This window comes from Rhinatrema bivittatum, chromosome 13 (assembly GCF_901001135.1).
Source record: "Rhinatrema bivittatum chromosome 13, aRhiBiv1.1, whole genome shotgun sequence".
NCBI classification, from domain to species: Eukaryota; Metazoa; Chordata; class Amphibia; order Gymnophiona; family Rhinatrematidae; genus Rhinatrema; species Rhinatrema bivittatum.
Genome location: NC_042627.1, coordinates 34,089,118 through 34,111,373, shown reverse-complemented (window position 1 = coordinate 34,111,373; position 22,256 = coordinate 34,089,118). Strand labels below are relative to the sequence as shown.

Below are 22,256 nucleotides of genomic sequence, written 5' to 3'. Positions count from 1 at the left end.
TTTTCCCTCATTATTTTCTTGTCTTTTTGTTAGTGGGGTCTCATAGCAATGCAGAAAGCGCCAGGTCCAGGTCGCAGTTGCTGCGTACCACGATCCAGGCTGAAGAACTGTAAAGTTAAAAGTATTGGGAAGGTTAAGGTTGGGTTGGGGGCGATAGGAAGGGCTAGGAGGAAAGCTCAAGGAAGGATATTTTAACATTATAGATGTGGAATGGAAAAGCAGGCAAGGCGAGGGGGCAAGCCAGTGCGAGACCATTTCAGTGTTTAATTAAATTCCTTTAGAGGGGTTTGTGGGGGTGGGCCATAGGACCAGCTGCCTTAGCTTGGGTTGGGGGAGGGAGTGCCCAACATTTCGGATACATCAGGCGCTGACGAGCGGGGAGGCCTTTTTTACCATCTTGGGCCCCCGCAATTAACTTTATTCCAACATAAAAATAAAAATAAGAAGGAACATCGGGAGGTGAGATGAAAGAGAGAGAGAGAGACCACGCCCCCTCCCACGACGTCACCGAGAGCTTCCTCGACGGTTGAAAAGCGCATCACCATCAGGCGCCGCGCATCGCGCAACAAAGGGGTTCTCCCCTTTGTACACCCCTTCGTGCAATCCTTGGTGCCTCATGTAATATTCCTTTGTCTTTGTAACTAACCCTTTCCTCTAAGGTTTTACCTTTTTCTTTAGCATGTTAAATAGTTTAGTTATAAATGTTCACTGTATCAGACAATGGAATTATATTTCTTGCTTTTTCTGTTTTATGTAAACCGGTTTGATTTACATTTTATGTAAGAATGTCGGTATATAAAAATTAGAAATAAATAAATAAAATAAATACTAGGCCCGCAAAGTAGGCTTTTTAATTAGTTTTTAGTATTGCAGTGCTAAGGCTAAAGTTATCCAGCCACATGAGGTTGGATAACTTTAGACCTGCTCTCAGACATATCTTGAATTAGCCAAATAACTTATTGGAGTTAGCCAGATAAGTCATTCCGCTAATTCAGCCTTGCTCTGGAATGCTCCCATCACGCCACTTTCGTATTTAGCTAAATCTTAGCCAGATAAGCAAAGGAAATATTCTAAACTTGCCATTTAGGCATAACTTGTGAGTTATCCAGCTAAATGGCTTTGAATATTGGCCTCCTTTGGGGTCAGCCCATGCAAAGCTTTAAAAAACAATGTAAGAATCTTAAAATTAAGCCTAAAAGATACAGGTAGCCAGTGTAAAGACCAGAATATAGGAAAAATAGGATCCCGGCCCTTTCAACCCTGGAGAATATCTGCAGCAGTGTTTTGGATAAACTGTAACCCGTGCACCTCAAATTTGTTCAAACCAACATACAAACCAACACAGTAGTCTAATTAATTAGTAATTGTCACGTAAATACTGGTATCCAAATTTTCATGTGACAAATATGGCTGTAAATTATGAATTTCTCTAAGACTCAAAAAATAGGTTCTAATTACCTGAAAATCTAATCCTGAACCCAAACACCAGTCAAAACATGAAGTACCTGTTGTATAAGAGTGGAATGTCTTCCTGGATAATCACAGGTGGTTTGAATAGTAATGATGGCATATTTATCAACATCAACTTTTTTGCCTTTAGTCATGGTTAGATTCTTTTCAATCCCAGATTTAATTTCTGAATCTGGTCATTAAACCTTGTTCCTTTCATTATAACCACCTCTTACTTTTGGCTCCAAGAACATCCTCACAGAGAGAAAATCCAATGAATCGGACTATCAATAATTTCAACGAGGTCGATATTCAAAGTTACCTGGACAAAAAACAAGATTTAAAAATATCTCCCCATTCCCCTGGCTAAATTTTGTTTATGTAACTCTTTACTCATATAATATTTAGCCACACAAAAAGGCAGAACTGGGGACATCCAGGGCAGGGCTAAACTTTAGCACTACCTAGCTGAATTTATCTGGGTATATTCGATGGAAGACTTATCTGCGTATATTTCACTGAATATCTGGGTAAAATTACCTGAGTAACTTTCACCAGTCCACTGAATATCAACCTCAAAGTGTTTATTGTTCTCCGGGCTGGAAATTCATCTGTTAGTTTTCTTCTATATGATAAAGCAGGGATGGCCAACTTCAGTCCTCGAGAGCCACAAGCTCTGCCTCAATTGTAGCAAATCTATCTCATACATATTCATTGTGGATATACTAAAAACCTGATCCATTTGTGGCTCTCAAAGGACTGGAGTTGGCCACTCCTGGGATAGAGAATATGTTGGGATCTCAAGGCGGCTCACAGAGCTCTAATGCAAATTCAGTAGAGGCAGAAAAGGTTTGGAGCAGAGGTAAGTAATACAGGTGGCATCAAAACCACTGAGCAAGGGAAACCTAAATAGTTTGTGGCTAATATACAGACTTCAGTAAGATACTACCGATTCCACACTTGCTCTCCAAAACAGCCAAATATAAAACAAAGTGCTTTAACAAATCAAAAAAAGGAATACAATAGCTGTCTCATTATCTTGGATTTCTTTAAATATAATCATTCTCAGCTGTGTAAGCTACATATTTTGCATGCTTATTTAGCAGCGTGTTTGGACTTGATGAGCTATCACTTATCTCCATCAGAGGGGAGAGAGATGGAAGGACAGGAGGCATGCTCAAGAGAAATCCCTTACAACAAATGTGAAAAGTCATTATTTCATAGACACCATGTACTTATAATCATTATTCCTACCAAACAAATATTAAAACATAGAATAAGGATATTTTGAAGATGGGTAAATAGGAGGTGGAGGACGACGACTTGGGATATCTTATGCACCCAAAAAGATGGCTTAATAGAAGTCAATCTCTTCTTTACTAATTGTTAGCCCTATGTCTTACTTCTCACTCTCATACATAAATTGGTCCAATAGAGAAATCTCTTCTCTCCCTAAACATGTACCTGAGAGATATATTTTAAGATATACCTCAAAAGTCTTTTCTAGTCAACAAACCAGTCTACTGGAAAATCTGTCTTACACTAGATATGTTAAAAAAAAAAAAGGTTAAAATTAAAAACAATGAACACAAATAGCACATTTTTTATCAATACATTTCGTACCTGTGATTTTGCAACTAAAGGATACTATCAACTTATCTCATGTATAAAGACATTTTATACAGAGTTAGCCAGCTCATAATGTACAGATTCATATTTTACCTACATTGATTTGTGCAAAAAAATTTATAAATAAGAATCCTTTAGATTTATAGGTTTATAAAAAACATAAGTTACTGAATGATCAGTTTACTTTAAAAACTTTCAATTTTTATACGCTATAGAAGAGGATTCTGGCTATAGATCCCATCAGCAAATACCTTCAAACAGAAGCACTACATTGTGTTGTATACAAATTGATAAGGAACCTATACCATTTTGCAGTGGTAAATTTGTAGCAGTTCATCATTTACTCATATCCTTGAAATTCACAACGTGGAACCATGCATGAAAGACAGAAACCATGCAATCTGGCAAATGATGCTCTTATGGCTTGCTCTACAGAACAGCAAAGTCTACTACAAATCCTAGTGACCAGAATGCAACATTTCACAAGACCTAAAAAAAGTATTTAGGTAAGAAGATGAGACTTGGTAGAGAGAACTGGTTAAATATATACTGCCTGCGTGGTCTTCGCTTAAACTAGTTTAGAAATGTTTCTTCTTCAAGCTGAATACAAAACAGGTAATATAAATAATGTAAAAAGAAACTAGAGTTCTATAACAATATTCTGCTCTGTTCCATAAAATGAGCCAGCTGCACTTAGGCCCTGACACCTCCTCTATCTTCCCCTATCTCCCACTTCATCCTGCTCCTATGTTCCCTGCCATACATTCCTAATATTTGACACAATCATCCAACATGATGCTAGGAGATGAGTGGAAATTGATAGACACAGCTTATTAATCCAAATATATGGATGCAGCTTTATTAAATATTCCAATTTATAAGACAATAGACATCATATGGTAACATGAAAACTAGCGTACAATTACAAAGCATGGTGACAGCACAAGGCAATCTCAAATCCTGGAAGAAGCACAATCACTGGTTGTTAAAGCTTGAGTGAGTGCTCCCTTCTCCTCCTCACTGGGGTTGGGAGCCCCAAACCCTGGCTTTTAAAGGGCAAGACTGGGTGCATACCCCTTCCATATTTTGACCAGCATCTACCCTCTGGCTGTTGAAGGTGAGAGAGGAGAGGAGCCACCCCATCTCCTATTAAAGGGGGAGGCCACAACCATGGAGGTGCTCTGCCTCCAAAGGGAGAAGGGCAGCAGCTGGTGGGCGGCCAGCAAGCTGAATTTAAGCCTACACTGGCCCACCCACCAGCCTCTTCTTTCGGCATTTTTTCCAGGTCAGCTATGCCTTACTTTTTTCTGGGTGCAGTTCCTGCTCCTGCTCCTTCTCCTTCCTATTGTACTACTGCAGCTTCATGCTCTGAAACTCCCTGGGTGAGTCACATTGGAGGATTCATGGGTCAGCTTACAGGTACCCCTTCCCCCTCACAGCAATCTGTTGCATGCCCAAGGCCAGGCCCTTACCCTTCCTCAACAACTGCCCAACAATTTACAAAAAAAAAAAAAAAAAAAGGGAGGAGGAGATGTGGATCTAGGCCTGAGGGGAAGAGCGACCATAGCAGCAAACAGTCCTTTATCCAGCTTCTCACTCGCCCGAGTGGAATCTCTGTTGCCTTGGGGTGAGACTGGGGAAGGACCAAGAGGGATTGCTCTGCTTCAGTCTTCAGCTCCTATTCAAGTCTTCAGCCCCAGCTTTGTTTTGATATAGACTCTTGGACTCTGTCATAGTCTGGTCCGTGCTAAGACTTGCTCACCTGCCGTCGGCGCAAGCCTTAGGGCACAGCCAATTGTGCCATGGCTCACGTCATTTGCAACAATAGCTAAACAGGGAGGTAATATTTCACCTGTATTAGGTCCCTGGTGAGGACCCATTTGGAATACTGAGTACTATTCTGGAGGCCACACTTTCAAACTGCTAGTAGTGGTGCTCATGGGATAGTGGGTATCCGATGGCAGGACCAGACTGAGCCCAGGCTTGTGGGTGGAGCTAGAGAGACCCTCAGCAGGATATAGAAATGGAATGTACAATAGCAACCTTTAGGCCTTAGAATGTGAATGATTTTATGTGTCTGAGGTAATGTGTCAGGAGAAAAAGATGGTTGTTTCCTGGTTTCAAACCAGCGAGTCCTCACGTAGAGTATTGTGTGCAATTTAAGAGACCACACCTTCAAAGTATATAAACTGGTTGCAGTCAGCCTTAAAAAAACAAATAGTAGTAACCACTGCTGCTCAACGCAGTTTGTCCCCATGTCTTCCATTAGTTGTAGCAGCTGCTGCTCTGTGATGGTTAACCCATGCCTTCTGTTAAGGATAGTATCTGCTGCTCTATGCATGTTACTCCCCATGCCTTCTATTAAGTGTAGAAGTATAGAGACGGCATAAGCCAATAAGATCCTTGGCTACACAGTGCCATACATTTGGACTAACCAGTCTTATTTCAGACTTCCAGCATTGGCATGCAGGCATTTTAAAAATTTCATTTATTTCTCTTATTATTATGTTGCATCCACGGCCTGCTCATTATCAGATGATATTGGCAGTCCGGAGTCATTTGGTATGCATACCTTTTAATTAAATTCCTGAATTAATCAATCTGCTGGCTATGCACTTAAATACACCATGCCCCCCCCCCCCCCCTCCCTTTGGCATTTGAGACTGCTCAGGCATGCCCAATTGGGCAAGCTCATGGAGGAGAAGTCCATGAATTGCAATTAATCAAATTTACTCAGTGAATAGCCATTGCTTATTACCTGCATTAGAAGCATGGGACTTATTTAATGATTAAATACTTACCAGGTACTGGTAATCTGAATTGGCCACTGTTTAAAACAGGATGCTGAGTCCGAGGGACAGTTGGTCTCTCTCAGTATGGCATCTTCTTATGTTTTTATTTGCATACTTGATATTTTGCTCATGCTTGCATGCTGCTCGGTACAGGAGAGAAGGCTCAATGGGCCTGGATGTAGATAGCCGACCTGGAGCATATGCAAATAAGTGTGGTATGCAAGTCAGTGGGGAGCTAGTCAGTCAGCCATGTTGGTTTAGGCTGTGTCTGTGACTGGTCTGTGTCAGTCTTTTGGCATTTCAATTTTGAGCCTGCAAAGCATTTCAATCATTCTACGCTTCCTAAATTACTGTAATATCATCTTGTGACTCTTCAGTTGCTCATTCTCTCTGGGTAAAACCAGGCATGGTTCGTTTGGGATTATGGCAGTGATGCTTACACCCCCCTTAGCATTGACATTGCTTTGGCATGCCCAATCAGGCATGCATCCCTGCAACAGACATCGAACCCACAGGGCAGCCAACAACAACAAAACAGGACATTCTGCTAAATAATATTCCTCCGGTCAGAACATCTAAAGTTTTCATGAACGATTCTTTGTATATTGTTTTGGTTCTCTCTCAACTAATTATCAATCACTATTGGTCTTCTGGATCAGGTAGGACCACGGCCAGGGGATCCTCATACATTTGCATGTCATTTTCGGTGTCATCCTTTCTCTTTTCTTTAGCAGTCATCCAGGCACCAGTTACCTGCTGTGATTTATCCTGGCGATAGCACATGTGCCGCTTTGCCTTCAGAGTTCCTGTGCATTGACAAAGGTTTTGAAATTTCACCGTCAGCTTTGGTCTGTAAGTTATTAGGACTTCGGTGCCTGTATTATTACTATCTTCAGTTCCAGAGTGAGTTGACCTGCCCGACTTTGAAGAAGATTTCTGCACACCATTGCATCTCTGTTTTATACAGATATTCATACAGATATAGACAATGAATTGCTAGCTTGTTAGAATTCTGCCAATAGTATCTTATCTGTTCAAGATCGATACAAATAACATCTTTATAGGAGGAGTTTCCTGTGAGGGCCTCCAGAAGCAGTAGTCTTTCATGCCATTTTCTCTTCCATGAACTGTTGCCTCAATAATAACTCTTCGTTTTCCAGGCAGGACAGTTTCTTCAAGTCTTTAACAAGGCAACTTCATAGCTTGTGTAGCTGCCATGTGATTAATTTCCCCATTCTGGCAGGCAATTTCAAGCACGATTAGTATGAACCCCTGGTCTAGTCTCTATTGCAGACAGGTGAGCTCTAAGAAACTTTGAAAAACAACCCTGAAATATTGTGGACAAGTCATCTGAAGTTTTCTTTTCCATTTTGCATTATAATACCCCTGCATTCGCCGATACAGCTATAAGCTCTTTTCAAAGATTCTGTTGCTCTTCCAATCTCACCCTATATGGTAGTAGTAATTATTTCTCTTACTGCAAGGCTCCATATCCAGCCATATATAACTTGGCAGATGTTTTTCTTGCGAATTACATAATTTAGCAGGTTAGGTAGCACTTTAGAATAGCCAACTAATGAAGAGAATGTTGATGAGCAAGTCAATATTTTCTTCCAGTTCACTTCCTTGCCACTATGACATCAGAGCTTGAATGACAACGAGACTCATTTTGGTTTCCCCCCCTCATCACGGAACACAATTAATTTACAAGGTTCGCTTGATTCAGCTAGTGTCTCCCTTTGTCTTCCAGGCACATCATTTTCTTCTCCAAATACCAACTCACGGTGCTGATATGTGCCATATGCCAGGCTGGCGGACAGGTTTACTTTGAATTTACCAAAAATGATTCTCATGTCAGTGGTCCTCTGTTTGGTCTGAATTTGCCAAAGAAGTTTTCTTAACATTGGTCTTTTGCTCACAACACTGGTGTTTTCTCCAAGGCCCCCAGACCAAATGCTATGCATTTGGTAGATCTGTTCTTGTGAATCTTTTATTTTCGTGTGGGCTCACATGTCCAGCGTGCATCACAATCCTTGTGTTTGCCGATATGGCCATAAGTGCAGTTCAAGAACCCTGTAGTCTTGCAACCCCATGCTAAATAATGGTATTTATATTCTTAATGCAAGATTCTAAACCCAATCCTGTGCAATTTTGTGGATCTATTCCCGTGAATCAATAAATCTAGCCGACACACCTAATACTTCCTTAATGAAATGGGTGTTATGATTCAGGAGACATGGATGAGTTTGACTAATGGGATTTTTTGTTTTAACTGGTTAAAGCCATTCCCTTCATGGCAGCATAAGAACATGCCATACCCTGTCAGACCAAGGGTCCATCAAGCCCAGCATCCTGTTTCCAACAGTGGCCAATCCAGGCCATAAGAACCTGGCAAGTACCCAAAAACTAAGTCTATTCCATGTTACCGTTGCTAGTAATAGCAGTGGCTATTATCTAAGTCAACTTAATTAATAGCAGGTAATGGACTTCTCCTCCAAGAACTTATCCAATCCTTTTTTAAACACAGCTATACTAACTGCACTAACCACATTCTCTGGCAACAAATTCCAGAGTTTAATTGTGCGTCGAGTGAAAAAGAACTTTCTCCGATTAGTTTTAAATGTGCCCCATGCTAACTTCATGGAGTGCCCCCTAGTCTTTCTATTATCTGAAAGAGTAAATAACTGATTCACATTAACCCGTTCTAGACCTCTCATGATTTTAAACACCTCTATCATATCTCCCCTCAGCTGTCTCTTCTCCAAGCTGAAAAGTCCTAACCTCTTTAGTCTTTTCTCATAGGGGAGCTGTTTCATTCCCTTTATCATTTTGGTCGCCCTTCTCTGTACCTTCTCCATCGCAACTATATCTTTTTTGAGATGTGGCGACCAGAATTGTACACAGTATTCAAGGTGGGGTCTCACCATGGAGCGATACAGAGGCATTATGACATTTTACGTTTTATTCACCATTCCCTTTCTAATAATTCCCAACATTCTGTTTGCTTTTTTCACTGCTGCAGCACACTGAACCGATGATTCAATCTGCTACTGATGGAGTGGCAGAGGCATTATACAGTGGTTGCTGATGCCCTGCAGCAGTGTCATGCTATCTGGCCAACACATTTATTGTTCATGTTTTGCTGGGACCAGGAATCTTGGGATGCCAGGTCTGGAGCATAGCTCTCAGACAGACATGCCTTAGAGGTACAGGAAGGCAACACAAACACAACAGATGTATTTTCCATCTTCCATTTTAGTCACGGCCTTATCTTTTCACAGCTGGGATGTCTCTCCACACTTGCAACCTCATTCTTCATCCACTAATGAGGTCTTACTATCTTCCCATGGACTCTAGCAGCTTGGCAATGCTGCATACCGCATACCTTGCTGAATATCCTGCAGCAATTGCAAAATTTCACAAAAGTGATTTACTACCACGGAATTTTTGGATCCCTTCTTTAGCACATTGAAAGGCTCTCTTTTCAAATGTAGGTTAGGCTGCTGTTTGATAACTTACCTATGTGGTCGAGAAGCTAGGAGGCCTGAATTAGGCTCATCCTTGTTTGGCAGGCACCGCTCACATTGGATAAAACTAGTGGTGCCCAGCAACATTAAATGGTATGCTTCCCAGCACTATGAACTGGTAGCGGCATCATTAATGTAGGTTGAGCGATGTGCAGCCCCAGGGCATTCTTCATCTTGTATTACTAAATGCGGGCAAGCATGTATCTGGGTACCCCGAGGCATTATGCCTACCCATGGTGGTTATGGTCTTGGTTACCTCTTCAGCAACTTGAAGCAGGTTTTATAATATGGTGCCTTTACCAAATTATGGGTTTGATTTCCTCTGCAGTAACATGTAGTATGCTTACAGAAATAAGGGCATGCTACCAAAATAGGGCACTGGGCAGTAAAAGCCATTAGGCAGCAGGGATTCTCTTGGGATATGGCTGTACCTGGATTAGTGAGGGAGCCCATGGCAAGTGAGGTTATGCTACCATGTGCTTATGGTGGGGTTGACCATGTCCTAAGGGTGTATGGAAGGTGCTATGCTAAAAGCTGGCTAGGCAGAGAATACCCAGTGGGTATTCCTGCTACTATGTGGCATGGGTGCGTGAATACCCAGCAGGTATCCCTGTCACTACATTAAGAACATAAGAACATAAGAAATTGTCATGCTGGGTCAGACCAAGGGTCCATCAAGCCCAGCATCCTGTTTCCAACAGAGGCCAAATCATGCCAGAAGAACCTGGCAATTATCCAAACACTAAGAAGATCCCATGCTACTGATGCAATTAATAGCAGTGGCTATTCCCTAAGTAAACTTGATTAATAGCCATTAATGGACGTCGCCTCCAAGAACTTATCCAAACCTTTTTTGAACCCAGCTACACTAATTGCACTAACCACATCCTCTGGCAACAAATTCCAGAGCTTTATTGTGCGTTGAGTGAAAAATAATTTTCTCCGATTAGTCTTAAATGTGCTACTTGCTAACTTCATGGAATGCCCCCTAGTCTTTCTATTATTCGAAAGTGTAAATAACCGAGTCACATCTACTTGTTCAAGACCTCTCATGATCTTAAAGACCTCTATCATATCCCCCCTCAGCCATCTCTTCTCCAAGCTGAACAGCCCTAACCTCTTCAGCCTTTCCTCATAGAGGAGCTGTTCCATCCCCTTTATCATTTTGGTTGCCCTTCTCTGTACCTTCTCCATCGCAACTATATCTTTTTTGAGATGTGGCGACCAGAATTGTACACAGTATTCAAGGTGCGGTCTTGCTATGGAGCGATATAGAGGCATTATGACATTTTCCGTTTTATTAACCATTCCCTTCCTAATAATTCCTAACATTCTGTTTGCTTTTTTGACTGCTGCAGCACACTGAGCCGGCGATTTTAAAGTATTATCCACTATGATGCCTAAATCTTTTTCCTGGGTGGTAGCTCCTAATATGGAACCTAACATTGTGTAACTACAGCAAGGGTTATTTTTGCCTATATGCAACACCTTGCACTTGTCCACATTAAATTTCATCTGCCATTTAGATGCCCAATCTTCCAGTCTTGCAAGGTCCTCCTGTAATGTATCACAGTCTGCTTGTGATTTAACTACTCTGAATAATCTTGTATCATCCGCAAATTTGATAACATCACTCGTCGTATTCCTTTCCAGATCATTTATATATATATTGAAAAGCACCGGTCCAAGTACAGATCCTTGAGGCACTCCACTGTTTACCCTTTTCCACTGAGAAAATTGACCATTTAATCCTACTCTCTGTTTCCTGTCTTTTAACCAGTTTGTAATCCACGAAAGGACATCGCCTCTTATCCCATGACTTTTTAGTTTTCATAGAAGCCTCTCATGAGGGACTTTGTCAAACGCCTTCTGAAAATCCAAATACACTACATCTACCGGTTCACCTTAATCACATGTTTATTAACCCCTTCAAAAAAATGATGCAGATTTGTTAGGCAAGACGTCCCTTGGGTAAATCTGGGTTGACTGTGTTCCATTAAATCATGTCTTTCTATATGCTCTACAATTTTGATCTTGAGAATAGTTTCCACTATTTTTCCTGGCACTGAAGTTAGGCTCACTGGTCTATAGTTACCCGGATCACCCTGGAGCCTTTTTTAAATATTGGGGTTATATTGGCCACCCTCCAGTCTTCAGGTACAATGGATGATTTTAATGATAGGTTACAAATTTTAACTAATAGATCAGAAATTTCATTTTTGAGTTCCTTCAGTACCCTAGGATGCATACCATTCGGTCCAGGTAATTTGCTACTCTTTAGTTTGTCAATCTGGCCTACTACATCTTCCATGGGTGGGTGAGAATGTAGACACGTTGACTGTCAAGTCTTCAGCTTTGAGAGCCAGGATTGATCCTACTCACCACCCCAAAAGTTGCATTGGATCTTGTGAATTCTGCTCTTGCTAAGGAGCAGGATGTCATCACACCACAGAGAGCTTTGACCCGGTAAGCAAAGAACAACATTCACGAGCATTGGAGGAGAGATGTTTCAACGGCATGGTGTCCCCAATGGCAGAATATTGTATTAGCATGATACAAGTTACAAGTCAGGTGTAGGCGTGGTCCTCATATGGGTTTACAAGTATATGTTTAATGTTTGGATTGGCTATGTAATGTTCACCTATGATGCAGCCATATCCATCCAATAAGGATCTTTGTCTTCGAACAACATGGTGCCCAAGAACATTGTTTAGCATTTAAGTAAAGGAATAACTGGGAGGGGAAGTGGTGTACTGGGTGATTATATATAGAGAAGTGGTAAGTAAGCCCCTGACATAGTTATGTGAGTTAATTCCAAAGAGAGCCCCATCAATGACTGCTGAGGCTCACAAAAAGGCGCTCACTCCCTTGTACCATTCCAAATCCAGCAGCGCCTCAGTGCTTCTGGCCCTTAAAGCTGGGAGTTGACAGCGTATTCTGGGTCCTTGTGACAGCATGCTTGTCACTCTAGCTAAATCACTGCTGCCCTGTTCCAACCAATCCTTTCCTATCAGCTTAGTACATCTGCCCTAATCTTAGGTAGGTTGGACTCATTAACTGGGAAAAGTACCCAGGTCTGCTTTCACTTCTAGTGCCCTATAAAGGGCTGGGTAACACCTCTTCCTTCGTATTGTCTTCCTACTTTTGTCGGCTCCCCTTTGTGTGCAATAACCTTCTGCTGAAGAAGATAGGGTGACCAATGTAGCCAAGTGAACTAAAAATGTATTTTAAAAAGCCACATAGTGATGAGCGTGTGTGTGTGTGTGAGTGTAACAGTATTACCTCAAATCTTTTTATGGAATGAAATTAAAATATATATTTTTTAATTGTTACAGTACAGAGAAAATATTTTATTAAGATCAAGCAGTATTCTTCCTGTGAATAACATCATGGCACATTCTACTGGTAATTATCTAAGGATGACCTGAGTGATGAAGTTAGCTGAGCATTTACAAATTATTTTCTCTAAACAACCAGAGTACATTTTATTTAACTATGGCAGCAATGTCAAGCAAAATAAATAAAATCTGGAAATCACAGAAGGAATCATATAGAGCCTCAGAGTAAATTTTAGAAAGTGTTATTACTGTATAAAAATGTTTAAAATGTTATTAATGATTGATAAAAGTTATTTCAGTGGCAAAGGTCTAATTTATAGCATGAAGTCAAAATTCAAAAAGGTTTGTGTGGCTAACTTCAAAAGTTATTCACAATGACTTTCATCCTCTCGCACTGCCAGAAACTTCTTCCATTTCTTTGCTATGAATTTTGATCTACAACAATCAATATTTCAAAAACTAAGTTGGTGGCGCTCTCTCTTTCTCTTTCCTTGTATCCTTGACTCAAATCAGTGGATAGGGTATGCAGCAGAATTCACAAATTCTATTCAATACTCAAAGAACAAATTCTTTTACCAACCATCTGCCTCTCTATTCTCTAAGGTCTCTATTCTACACAAGTCACAGGTGTGCAAACAATTATGCACAGGAATAAACCTCTATTGGACAAAACTGTCTAACTCAAGAACTGGCTCTGATATCTTTATTTGCAATTTGAGAAAAACTGCATGGGCTGAATCTCTCTAGAAAGCTATTTTCATGATGCAGAAATTTTGCTAAAGTTAGATTCAAATTATTATCCATTCTATAAAGGAAAAAAACTATAAAAAGAAAGCAAGTCACTTATTGCCTTTGCTAAATGTACTTAAAATATTTACAAGATTTTTGCAAATCAGCACAAAGCAAGTGAAAATAGCTTTGGATTATTCTCAAAGGACCAAACATAACAAGGGAAGTGTATAAATTGTGCAGTGAAATTCAGCAGAGTTTTTTAATGCACTGGCTAAAAAATGTTAACACCCAATGCAAGTAAGTTATAATGGTATGCTAATGTTTCGGGAGCTGAAAAGGGTGCCAACCTCTACAATGTGCACACAAATCCTGAATTAAAATGCACAGGCTGAGCACACATTAACTCAGGAGACTCTCTACAATGAGTGCAAGTTTAACTTTAAAACAAGCATGAATCATGTTTTGTGCAGACAAAAATCTTTTATGCACAGTAAACATGATGGGCCAGATTTTATAACATGTGCGCGGGCATAGATTTGTTTGCGCAACCTGGCGCGAACAAATCTACGCTCGATTTTATAACAAAGGGGTGCACAATTGTGCAACTTGCGTGCGCTGTGCCGAGGAGAGCTGAGCAGCCTTCCGAAATTGGAGCAGCCTCGGAGGGAACTTTTCTTCCGCCCCCCTGCACCTTCCCCTCCCTTCCCCTATCTAACCCGCCCCCCCCAGCCCTAACTAAAACCCGCCCTGATCTTTGTAGAAGAAGTTACGCCTGCCCGCAAGCCGGCTCTCCATCCCCCGGCCCGGTGGCTGTTCCGGAGGCCTCGGTCCCGCCCCCGGAATGCCCGCGGGCCAGCGCCCCGCCCACGGCCCGGAATGCCCATTTTTCAAGACCCGGGACTTACGCGCGCCGCCAAGCCTATGCAAGATAAGCTCGGTGCACGCATCCCTTTGAAAATCTATCCTATGTGCTTGTTTTGTGCACAGAAAATATGATTTATGCATACAAAAATGCTTTCAGTGCAGACATTTTTGTGCACATTTACAGGGTATAGATATTTCAGGCCAGTTCGATGACAGAGGAAAAGAAAAAACTTTTGCCATTGAGTTGAAATTTGATTAGCTGCATCAGAATGTTTAGTAGGGTTTGAAGCAGAAAATTAGGGCTGTGTTCTTCTTTAACAGTTGCTTTTCCTGTGTCTATCTTTCTGTTTTCATCCACATTTAGGCCCGATGTAATCAAGCAGAGCATACAGTTTTACCCACAATTGTGCACACATTTTCAGGGTAGTTCTCAAAGGAAAATGTAAAGGTTATTATAACATAATATTGTAACAATTCTCAAAAGCCCATATGAAAATTGCTACAGCATGCACACTCTTGAATTGTTAGTAGGTTATATCCATGTTAAATGCACTTAATGCAGGTAAATGGGCTTTTGAAAATTGCTTCAAGAGTATGGGTCAATTACATTTTCACAAGCTCGCTCTTTTTTCCCCATTTTTAATTCAAACTTCCTGTGCTTTGGTTCCCCTCCAGTCTTTTGGCCTTGTTCATTAAAGATCCCCACATTAATAGTGCGGATTCCTAGGCTGCTAGGTAACCTTGCATTCCAAGACTGTGTTTTACACTTGGTTGCTTTTGATGCTCTTGTTCATGCATCATTTCAGAGTTTCAGCGTACAAAGCCTAAACCAGTTTTTGTCCGGTTCATTCAACATTTCAATAACACAAATACTGACTGAACATTTTTAGGGTACTTGTCCTTCCCCAGGGTGTAGAAAATTACATCTACCCTAGCACATTTACTACCTTTTCAGCTTGAAAGGTCAGACTGGGATATCTGCAATTCCCATATCAGTTAGCAGACAAAACAGCAGAGATTGATGCTTCATGGGTGACCTACACACAAGTCTTTTTCTGTACTCTGCCATCCTTCATATGACCAGAGACTTCTGTGACCTCTTGTTGTCATATAAGCAGGATATAAGTCTCTCTCTGGAGCTCATGCAATGCTACTTTTAAGGGCAATTGGCAGGCATTACTCAAAAATCAGACTTAGGCGTACAGTATGAGAATACATTGCTGCTACCAGCTTGCCACTGCCTCTTCTTTTCTGATATCCACAGGCAGAATTAGCTACAAAGCAATTAATAAAGAAACACAGAGCGGAATCTCTGAGCACCCCAGGGGCTTTATCCAAATTCTTTACTCACCAGCTTGCTCCAGGGCTACCATTGTTGATTGCTCAATTAGATCCCGTTCAATGAAGCTTCTGAAGTCCTCACTGTACACGCTAAGATCTGGGAGCTGGAACGTGTAGATGGGCATCTCCAAAGGAAACTGCTCGCTGCTGCATTCGTTGGCGACATGCGATCGAGCCAGGGAAACAATAGCAGAGCTCGCATGAGAAATCCCCCTGGAGAGCCGCTTTTCTGGCAGGGAAACAGAGAGAAGGACTAGGGAATTAGGCCACTGATTACCTGAAGCATCATCAAGTATTTAAAATGAAGAATGTGCAGTGCTTTTGTGAATATTCTATAAAACATGTCAATTGATTCAACATAGGCTTCAATGGTAGAGATTCTAAGCAAAATTTGTCACTTCTGGAGCATTCTGTTGGGAAACTTTTTTTAAATTAAAAAATAGAGAGATTCACAACAAATGCAGTAAAATGGGCAGTGCTTGTCATTTTTCAACTGTTTTGTGAAAAAAGATTCTCCTACAATTCTATGGTGACAAAAAAAGCAGATGTGGTCATCCTCCCAGAATGTTTCTGCAAAGATAAAAAATCTAGACTTTTGCCATTTTTGCTTTCATTATGACTATACTTTGCAATCCTTATTTAAAACATAACTAACTTTATCTAACAGGAAATTAAACAGAAAAAAAAGAAGTGTATGTAGTAAAAAGAGTGTTATTATGTATTCTTATTGTAAGAGATTTTTGGATGATTCTGGGGGGTGCACAAGACCACAGGAATTTCATTTAGCACAAAGGGGAGGTCATTTTCAAAGGAGTTCCATGCATAAATGTAACATACTGTCATAGCAATTTTCAAAAGCCCTTATGTGTTTAGGGATACATTTTAAAACGTGCGCACACTGGCACATGCACGTTATAAAATCTGATGACCGTGCACACATGCAGACCGGATTTTATAATCCGCACACTTATGTGTGGGCGGTGTGTGCAAGGGGGGCAGAATTAATGCCAGGCCGCTCCAATTAAGGAACGGCCTGGGCGGGAACTTCCCTAACCCCCTACCAAACCTCCCTTCCCCACCCCCTAAACCCTATTTTTTTTTGGTTTGTTTCAGAACTTACTTCAAGTCCCCAGGCTGAAGTAAGTTGCATGCACCAGCCGGCTGCTGGCGCGCGAGTCTTCGGGACAGCATTCAATGGCGCTGTCCCGGCCCATCCCGCCCTGACCAGACATCGCCCTCCAGCCAGCCCATTTGAATAGGCCCGGCTGTTGTGTGCATACCAGGGTTTAAGCGCATGGCCAGGCCTCATCGAAAATTCGCCCAGTTCTCGCAAGGCCCAGCCATGCGTGTAAACCCTGGGATTTATGCGCGTAGGCCTCTGAAAATCTACATGTTAAATTGCAATTACGCTTATAAACACCCATTGACAATTCAATGGCATATATTGCAGCAATTTTCAAAAGCCCACTTACATATATAAAATGCATTTACACATGTAAAACCCAGTTGTAAGCGTGTAAATCCTTTTGAAAATTACTGCCATAGCTTTTCTATATTTAACTGTAGCTGCTGATTGTACAAGTCTGATTAGAACAATATCCTGTAAACCTAACTGGGTGGGATCCCCCAGGACAGGTTTGGGAATCACCAGACTAAGTGATAAAAAAAAAGAAAATATGTATTAGTGGTGACATCACCTAAGTCAGGGATAGTTAACTCTGGTCCTTGATTGCTGCAAGCCAGTCGGGTTTTCAAAATATCCACATTCTTCACTGCACGCAAATGCATCTCGTGCATATTCATTGTGGGCATCTTGAAAACTCAACCGGTTCACAGCATTCAAGGACCAGAGCTACCTACCCCTGGCATAAACAGCAATGCAATGCAACATAACGCACTGTCTTGGAAGCAGAGCGGGGAAAAAAGGAGGGGTGGGAGCCTGTGCCCCTTTCACAGGACTCCATTAGTAGCTCATAAGATGATTTCCTGTTTCAAAGATTCTGTCTCTTATATTGAGGGTAATTTTTTAATTAAACGCAGAGCTTAAAGTTTCATGTGTACTTTGTACTCATGGGACTGCAAGCACATTTACAAAGGAAAACTCTGCAGGGGAGTTTCCCTTTGAAAATTGGGCTGGTGTGGGACAGCAGGTACTTAGTAACCATGTAAATTTATATCTACTTTGATGCAGATGCAAACATCCCCATGGAAAGTACACTTCGGGCTTTCAACTGAAAGTCTTGGGCATACTTAATTTTCTTTTTGACATGGGTTAAAGTATATGTGCACTGAATAGTATGGGTTCTTTTATCTGTAGTGAGGGAGGGGGCAATTTTCTGCAAGACATGAAAATCTGTGAAAGTTACCTTCATTAAGTAGTTCCTTGTCTCACAAACAGCCCGATACAGTAAAGTCCGTGGGAGAGCGGACGAACGCCCGCTCTCCCGGCGCACGCACCGGCCCTTGGCCGGTGCGAGCGATTCAGTATTCAAATGAGCTGACGCGGTGCAAACGAGGAAAAGGAGGCGCTAGGGACACTAGCGCGTCCCTAGCGCCTCCTTTTGGCCTGGAGCAGCGGCTGTCAGCAGGTTTGACAGCCGACGCTCAATTTTGCCGGCGTCGGTTCTCGAGCCCGCTGACAGCCACGGGCTCGGAAACCGGACGCCGGCAAAATTGAGCGTCCGGTTTTCCGCCCGACAGCCGCGGGCCGAATTCAAAATTTTATTTTATTTATTTTTTTTTACTTTTTTTTACTTTTGGGGACCTCCGACTTAATATCGCTATGATATTAAGTCGGAGGGTGCACAGAAAAGCAGTTTTTACTGCTTTTCTGTGCACTTCCCTGGCGCCGGAAGAAATTAGCGCCGACCTTTGGGCGGCGCTAATTTCTTAGAGTAAAATGTGCGGCTTGGCTGCACATTTTACTTACTGGATCGCTCGGGCATACCTAATAGGGCCATCAACATGCATTTGCATGTTGAGGGCGCTATTAGGTGCCGCGGGTGGGCCGCGTGTTTTTTCTCCCCTTACTGACAGCCCGATACAGTAAAGTCCGTGGGAGAGCGGACGAACGCCCGCTCTCCCGGCGCACGCACCGGCCCCTCGCCGGTGCGAGCGATTCAGTATTCAAATGAGCTGACGCGGTGCAAACGAGGAAAAGGAGGCGCTAGGGACACTAGCGCGTCCCTAGCGCCTCCTTTTGGCCTGGAGCGGCGGCTGTCAGCGGGTTTGACAGCCGACGCTCAATTTTGCCGGCGTCGGTTCTCGAGCCCGCTGACAGCCACGGGCTCGGAAACCGGACGCCGGCAAAATTGAGCGTCCGGTTTTCCGCCCGACAGCCGTGGGCCGAATTCAAAATTTTTTTTTTTTTTTTTTTTTTTACTTTTGGGGACCTCCGACTTAATATCGCTATGATATTAAGTCGGAGGGTGCACAGAAAAGCAGTTTTTACTGCTTTTCTGTGCACTTCCCTGGCGCTGGAAGAAATTAGCGCCGACCTTCGGGCGGCGCTAATTTCTTAGAGTAAAATGTGCGGCTTGGCTGCACATTTTACTTACTGGATCGCTCGGGCATACCTAATAGGGCCATCAACATGCATTTGCATGTAGAGGGCGCTATTAGGTGCCGCGGGTGGGCCGCGTGTTTTCCTCCCCTTACTGAATAAGGGGTAAGGGAAAACACGCGTCCAGAGCAGGGTGACAGTGCGCTCCGACGGAGCACACTTTACTGTATCGACCTGAAAGATTTGGAGTAGGAGTAAGCAACTGTCCATGGTATGCAAATATATCTAAGAACATAAGACTTGCCATACTGGGTCAGACCAAAAGGTCCATCAAGCCCAGTATCCTGTTTCCAACAGTGGCCAATCAAGGCCACAGGTATCTGGCAGGATCCCAAAGGATAGATAGATTCCATGCTGTTTATCCCAGGGATAAGCAGTGGATTTCTCCAACTCCTCCTTAATAATAAAGCATTAAGGTGGGGAAATCCACTGCTTATTCATTGCATCATGCATATTCATTGTGGATGTCCTGAAAACCAGTCCTGTTTTGGCCAGGAATGAACTGCCTACCCTGATTTGGAGATTTAAATTTGATTTGCATAATGGCCTGAGATATGAAGCATGTAACAAGTCAAATTAAAAGTTACAGCTAACAGAAAGCTATTGTTCTCGTAGCAAAAAATAATTTATGATTGTCTCAAATCTAATTATATCGCGTCAAACAATATTATGGCAGAGTGTCAATTAACAGGTGTTGGAATTATCTCTTGCATATGATTCCAGGTCAGGAAGAAAATTTTGGACCAATGCTGTTTTACAGCTCCCATTTCATTACAGGTAGGTACATAGATATTTGTTTTTCCAAGAGGAATATAAGTGAGACCAGAGTTGAAGAAAATGATCAGCCCAAAATCTTCCAACTGGCTGAGAAAAGGCTTGATTAGGTTAACATGGTCATCTTGCGCACCTCAGAAACTGTGAGGTGCACATGGGAGGGGAAGGTGGGAAATGGTGTACGCTGGTAGTCTTTGTTGGGTTTCTGTTAATTAACCTTAAGATTGCCGTGATGCCACCAAAGACTACAGTTCGGGTTTACAGTGTCAGTGTCTAGATTGTGCAATATGCAAAGGGTTTGTCCAGATAGCTTTTGGAGTTAACCGGAAAAAAAACAAAGTTGTGAAAATTTTCTCTGCTTCCTGGCTAAAGGTTTGTCCGGGGACTTGTTATCTGCACAAAATGTAGTCAGATACAAAGAGGCGACACGGGGGGAGGGGTCCTGAGGCGCAGTTTCACATCATCATCAGTGCTGCCTAGAGAAAGTTAGCTGGATAAGTCTGGCCAGAAAAACACCTGGCCTAAAGCTGTCTGGATAATATTATCCAGGTATATTTAGAGGTACACTTACCTGGGTGTGTTCTACTGAACATCCAGTTAAAGTTCCGCAGATAAATTTACTACTCCCCAGTTTACACAATATGGGCCTTTAGATTATGCAGTATTTTATATCATATAAAGGCCTCCTAGTTATCTGCACTTCCAAATGCAGTTCTCTTTTTGGGAATATAAAAATTATAAAAATGTAAATCATCACCTCAACAATTCTGTCCTATCGAGAATTGCTGACCTATAGCCATTAGCAGAATGGGACTATCATTACCCAGAGCACCACTTGCCCTTGCATAAAAGCCGTTGAGCAGAAGCTGCTAATACAATCACCTTGAGCAATGTCATCCTGTCTCTGCAGACCTGGTCGCTCGATCTTGTTCACCTGCTGGGCCGATTCCCTTTCCGGCTGCTTACAGTATTTCCCTTCATTGAACACCTGCGGCAGATTTCCTGTGTGCACCTGTCGGAGCTGTTCATAGTCATTCAGCGCAGCTGTCAGATCCCAGTTCTTGCCTGAAAACAGAGTGGTAATCATATTTTGAAAACGGGTTACCTGTATTTACTAAACAAAAAGAACTCAAAACTCAACTTCCATAGGAGCCTTCTTCAACAGCTATTGTACTTGTGCAGGTAACGCGCCTTTCCTCATGCCAGCATCCTGTACGGCTCTTATCTGGCCAGCTTGACAATGGCGTCATGCACTGCTGTAAGCAGACACATGGAGAGGCACAGAACTAAAGGACTCTTGCAATTACTCTAACTAAACAGCTTGAGGGATGAACCACAGTTATATGCTTCTAAGCGCAAGGCAAATTGGATGAAGTAATTATTTATTCTGAAACCTTCCCGCTCGTGCTGCGTTATGAATGTATAAAATAACACACACAATTCGTTTATATATTTAATTGGCGGTATAAGCTAACTGACTTCCCCAGAAGTTTCACCTGTAGTCATATTTTGCATGTTTCAGAGATGATTCAAGCAGGGGTTGCCGATAAGCAGCAAAGATTAATCCAATGTAAGATATAAAAGTGTATGTGTTGGGGGGAGGGAGGAACAAAATATATTTAAATATTAATTTTGCCATTTAAATAAAACAGGATGTAGAAAGAAAACAAAAATGTAGATTAGTAGTTTGGTTTGCTCCAGCTGAAGTGCTGTGTTGGACAGGTGTGGCATTTACAGTTGAATGGGATTTTATTTCTTGGTCTGTCTTAAATACATTTAGGGGCAATTTTGAATAGCTCATCTAAGTAAAAGGTGGATGCATACTTTTGTATGTGTGCCTGGTAGCAAATTTTCAAAGTGGATTTATGCATCTAACTCTGCTTTGAAAATTAGGGCAGGCATGGAGGAGCAGATGTAAATGTGTGTGCGTACTTCTGAAAATTGAAAGTGCACGCAGAAATAATTATCCAGCCCCCAACTACGCCACCTCCTTTTGTGTGCATAAAAATACGTATGTAAGATATGTGTTCTTACATGTGTTCTTACAATGCCCTCGGGCAATTTCCAAAACACATTTACCTTTTGAAAATCAGGCCTTATGTGAAAACAATGTGAATCAAAGGCTACAAATAAACATGTATTTCATATATTTAGGCTGACCCTTCCCCCCCACACACACACTTTGATTTGTATAATACATCATCAAGCTTCATTATTATAAGATGCATAAGTGGACATATTTGTCTCT

General features: G+C 41.9%; 1 protein-coding gene across 1 annotated transcript in view; it reads right to left on the bottom strand.

The window, feature by feature from the left end:
* Positions 1 to 22,256, bottom strand: part of OTUD7A (OTU deubiquitinase 7A) — a 311,705-nt gene that overhangs the window by 197,317 nt on the left and 92,132 nt on the right. The window contains exons 3-4 of the mRNA XM_029575217.1: positions 20,891 to 21,073; positions 15,683 to 15,901 (exon numbers count right to left, since the gene is read on the bottom strand). Coding sequence (XP_029431077.1) covers positions 15,683 to 15,901; positions 20,891 to 21,073 — 402 coding nt within the window. The remainder of the gene's footprint in view (positions 1 to 15,682; positions 15,902 to 20,890; positions 21,074 to 22,256) is intronic.